General features: G+C 40.8%; 1 protein-coding gene across 1 annotated transcript in view; it reads left to right on the top strand.

The window, feature by feature from the left end:
- The first annotated feature begins 89 nt into the window (after positions 1–89).
- The window catches only part of MYLK4 (myosin light chain kinase family member 4), a 70,686-nt gene continuing 65,862 nt past the window's right edge, over positions 90–4,913 (top strand). Inside the window, exons 1-2 of the mRNA XM_059467658.1 lie at positions 90–161; positions 3,057–3,315. Coding sequence (XP_059323641.1) covers positions 103–161; positions 3,057–3,315 — 318 coding nt within the window. The 5' untranslated portion in view covers positions 90–102. The remainder of the gene's footprint in view (positions 162–3,056; positions 3,316–4,913) is intronic.

Here is a 4,913-nt window from a genome sequence, read left to right as displayed (position 1 = left end):
TCTCTGTGGAAAAAACATCAATAAATTACTAATTTTTAAAAAATAAGGTTCAAAAACGAACTCTTGTATTGTGCAGAATGTAGGGCAGGTTGTATTTCAAAGATGGGCACAGTAAGCGGTACCATTCGCATCCTAAATTACGACCCGAACTTGACCCACTGGTAATTCTTTCCATATTACATCTTGTTTTCTTTCTTAAAGTATATGTTTAGTTGTAATTATACACTGTGACATAATAGTTCCCAGCTTGTAAAATTCAGGTCAGTCTAATGTCAGCTGTATTAGGAGGTAAACAAGTCTGGCTACTGGCTAACAGTACCCTCAGGCTTAAAATTTGAAAGTGGCTAGTTAGAAAGTGGCCAGCAGGTCAGAAATAAAATTTTTTATTTGAACTGATGATGGAAAACCAAAGGACTGCGTTTGAAGCAAAGTACTTTACAGCCTATCATGTAAACCTAGTTTTTACTAAAGGGATTACAATCTAAACCCATATGTTGAAAGTAAAATGAGGTGTTTGTGGGTTCCACTTTTTGGCTAATACCTATTTGCCTGCCCATTTCTTTTCCAATCAGAATTAGAAACAATTACTATATTGTTTATATTTTTATAATGCAAATATATTGATTTGCTACTGTAGGGTAGAAAAAGCAGCAGGACCATAGGTGTGCACCGCCTGTGCTTACCGCTAAGCAGTGCTTTTATGGCATGTGTGGTCTCCGAGTGTGCAAGTGAAGCTGTGGTTCATGAAGCAAGGTATTTTGCTTGGAGTGACTGATTGGCTTGCCAAAGATGACCCAGAAAGTAGAAGAAAGTATCTCCCAGGCCAGAGCTGGGGAATGTAGATGTCTGGGGGAAGGTTTTCACCCTCCTCTGGGGGAAAATGGAACTTCACACCATGTGAAGGTCACAGTTTCCCATTGCTCAGTGACACATGACCAGGGTGAGATTTCTTCTCTAGGACTTTGGTGGAGGCACTTGCAAACAAATTTCACATTCTATTATTCAGCTTTTTATTTCAGGGATGTATTAAGATAATAATGGTGGAGAGCACAATCACGTTTGGACTCAATCCTAGTCTCTGCTTGGTAACAGAGCCCAGTAAGACATTTGAGCTTGCCATCCCATTAATATTTTCCCAGATAACTAACTCACTGGTTAGCTTGAAGAAACATGTCCTTTAATTAGGACATGTCATTTTCATAAGATAGATGGCCACATTTGGTGATTAAAGCTTCGAGGATGATGTGCTCTATGGAGAGCCTGAATCAGCTTTCCTTGGTTGAAGTCCTGTCAGGCCACAAGGTCTTCACAGCCAGGCCACTCTAAATCACTGTAGAATTTGAGTAGCTGTAGACATGGAGGTAGCAGAAGGGCATCTGGAAACATGTCCTGTTTTTTCCTGACAGCTTTCAATTACATCTTATCATCCCTTGCTGTGGAGTAGATCAGACGATCCATGGAATAATGGCTCAAAGGTCAGACTGAGCTGTTGGGTATTTCACCTACCATTGTCAGAGCCTTTCAGAAAACCCACAAACCTGCTTTTGAGAAATGGAGGAAAAAAATCTCATAAAGTGTTCTTTCAGCTGATGGCAATGGAAAGGGAGGGATGTCAGAGCTGTGAAAGTTGTTGAGAGATGCTAGATGCAGCAGACTGGACATTTTTACATACTGGATGCATGACTTCTTCAGATGACAAATGCCTTGCAGGGCCACAGTGGTGTGCCTGCATCTCCCATATTAACAGCATAATCTACAACAACATGGTAGCAGGAATCTCTTTGGAAGGCTCTTTTCAAAACGACAAGCTTACATGGTTCTTTGCTGTCCATCATCCTTAAATGTCACCATTATCCAACCATCTCTTGTGTCACATGGGATAGCATGTGGCATCTTTCCCATGTGGGAAGCTTGGAGGGCTAACTGTGGGCAGAGCAGTTACTTGGTATAGGTACACATTTGATCTGCTGCATGTGCACAGATGTGGGATCAAAACACTGAGGAACATTTTCTGCTGGAAGGTGTTTGGGTAAAAAATAACTGATTTAATTGGGTCTTTGATTGTACTCTGAAAGCTGTTTCTCTGTGCTGCCAGTGACTGTAAGGTTGTATATAAGTTCTTAATTACACTGTATAATTTATGGTGCTTATGCAAGTTAAGTTGAACTATGAGCTGTGTAATGAGATTTAACAGATTCAGCTTTCTAGAGCTAAGGCATTAGCATTGTTCTTTTGTAGCTGGGTTTCCAGTACAGTGAAGGAAGGGTTGCAAAAACAGAAATTTTAGAGTACTCTTAAAAAAAATTAGTTGTTCAGAAGGACATATATTCTGAGTGTAGCCAAGTGCTTACTTGAAGTGGGAACCCACGACCTTGCTGTGGAATAAAAGCCTTCTAGAGAGAAGGCTTGGCTTGCAGTGGCCTTCCAACCAATCCTACTGTTAAACAAGCCTCGGTGATCATACATCCTGTACTTGCCAGGCACATCACAAGCGCCTGCAGAGGAGAAGAGCCCAGCTGAGGACTATGCTCTTCTGCAGCCTTCAACAGAGGGCCAGAAATTGCCACCATTTTGGCAACTACCTATTTTTGTGGTACAGGATGGTGGTAAGAGAGAGAAAAGGCCTGTGTTCAGGCCTGTACTACTTTTTTAGTATCTAAAATCTTTCTGGACTTAATATCAGGGTCCTTGCATATCAATTTGCCGGAACTGCAACAGAAAGGAGAACATGTTGAGCAGCAGGGAACCACTGAGATGCCTAAATAGTGAGGAGTGCTCCATAAGCAAGGTGTGCAGCAACAGCAGCAGGTGTTGATTTCATTGAGCTAAATAGTTTCTATGAACAAATTCAATAATTGGTCTTGTAGTCTTCTTGAACTGTCTCTGGTGTTCAGTGTAGAACGGTCTCTTTGAACAGGCAGTGCTGTATACTCTGAGTTTTGGTTCAGCAAGTATAAGGAGAGAGAGTTGAAATATAAAGTGTTGCAAATGGTAATTTTCTAAGCTAAAATGCATGAATAACACTAAGACTTCTTATTTGTCTTTCTTTTGTACAGCCAAGAAAGAGGAGAAATCAGAAGTTACGAGTGTTCCCTGGTTTATGAATCTAAGGTGGAGAGGAGAACAGACAGTAAATTAACTGGACATAGTATGAAACTACTTAAGATTAACAGGCTGGAAGAAATAAATACACAATTCAGCACAAGCAGACTAGAAAAAACAGCCTTTTTTCAGAGTGTGGAGAAAATGAAGATGACTAGAAGCTTTCAGGAAGAAAAATTCAGTGAATCAGATCCTGGAACAGAAGAGAAAAAGGTAACTAACTAAATGCATAATTAATTTTGTTTTCCCAAAAGCACTGCCTCTTTCTTTTTTTCAGCTAGTTGAGGAGTTTACTTTGTGTTATTTCTCAGTAAACTTGAATTTTTCATTATCATCTGCAAAAATGTATTGCAGCTGTGAGAGACTGACTGTGTTAAGATCTGATTATTGAGAGATTCCTCTGCCCAAATTAAGGTGCAAATGAGACCACATGCCAAAGTCAATAAGTATGGATTTTGGTTAACAATGAATTTGAGGTAGAGAGATAGAAATGGAAAAGAGGAGGGGGAGAGAGAGGCTAAGAAGAAGCTAGTCACTACCTGTGGATCAAATAATGTCCCGTTGGTCCTTTTTCACCCATGGCTTCTCAGTGGTGGATGTCCTGAGATCATTTAAGACTTTTTACTATTTATATTTCTTAGCAGAAAAAGAAATTAATGTTCATTGGCTACACAGTTCTCTTATTCTACTGGTTAAATGATTGTCTCACTTTTAATACTAATTAGTGCACATGCTGAGTCTTTTCTTATGGATCCGTGGGTTTCTTGAGTGGTGGGTGGTTTCAATCTCCCCCTGCTGGAACGAATTTTTACCCAGTTGGAGCTGATTTCAGCACAGTTGCTGAGTAAGCTTTCCTCATGGCCCATAAATTCTGCATTCTTTGTGTCCATTTTCAGTGATACATTCTTCTCCTCCGGCTTTGTTAACCTCCTCCTCAGTCTGAGATAACACCTTGACAAGAGTAACATCGTTATCTTATTTTAAGTTCTTGTCACAGTGGCTTAACTATTTGGGGGAGGGCTATGGTGGTAGCAGATGCCATCTGTCCCATAACTTGGGGCGATCTTTGACTTGGGGTGATATACGTACAAGCAGTTGCTTCTTTACAGAATTTGCCACACTGGGAATTTTTGTCTGGATGAATTACCAAGTGTGTGCTAACCAGATCTCGCCTCCACTAGGTCTGGAGTTAGTGCCACACTGTTGCTCCGTTCTGTGCTTGTCTTGTGGCAAAGTCCTTCTGTGGCCCTAACAGATTTGGGACAGGCAGCTGTGATCTTTGGGTTCTTACAGACAGGTTAGCATCTTTTAATCTTTTGTGTTCACAGAAGCAAGCATGTGTTGTTATTCTGGGGTTTAATTACTACTGGACTTAATATTCAGAAATTGTAAAAGGGTTGTGTGGCTCTTACACCCTTCGAAATCAGAAGGTAAACATGGATTTTGTTGGATTCATGTTTTGGAAGCATCTGTCCTGTCTAACAGCTCTGGAATTAGTGGGGACTGAATGAATCCCATGGAAAGAGCAGATTCTCCAGAGGAACAGAGGCAGCTTTGTGCTTTGCTCCCCACTACCTGGCGAACAGAGTGTGGTTACCTGCTGTGTGCCACACTCGCAGGGCTGAGTGTTATCAGTGTGGCACTTTTCTCCCCCTGTCTCCAGTAAAAATGGTGTTAGGCATCATGGTATGGGGTCTCTGGTAGGAAAATGGCTCAGTGATCAGCCAAAATATGTTTAAAAATAACATCACATTTCCTTGTGTTATGGGTTTTTCCTATGCAAGAATCTAAAGGAAGCAGTATTTTTACTC

This window comes from Ammospiza nelsoni, chromosome 1, assembly GCF_027579445.1.
Source record: "Ammospiza nelsoni isolate bAmmNel1 chromosome 1, bAmmNel1.pri, whole genome shotgun sequence".
Taxonomy (NCBI): Eukaryota; Metazoa; Chordata; class Aves; order Passeriformes; family Passerellidae; genus Ammospiza; species Ammospiza nelsoni.
Note: the sequence above shows the minus strand (reverse complement) of the source record. Positions and strands in the feature narration are given on the sequence as shown.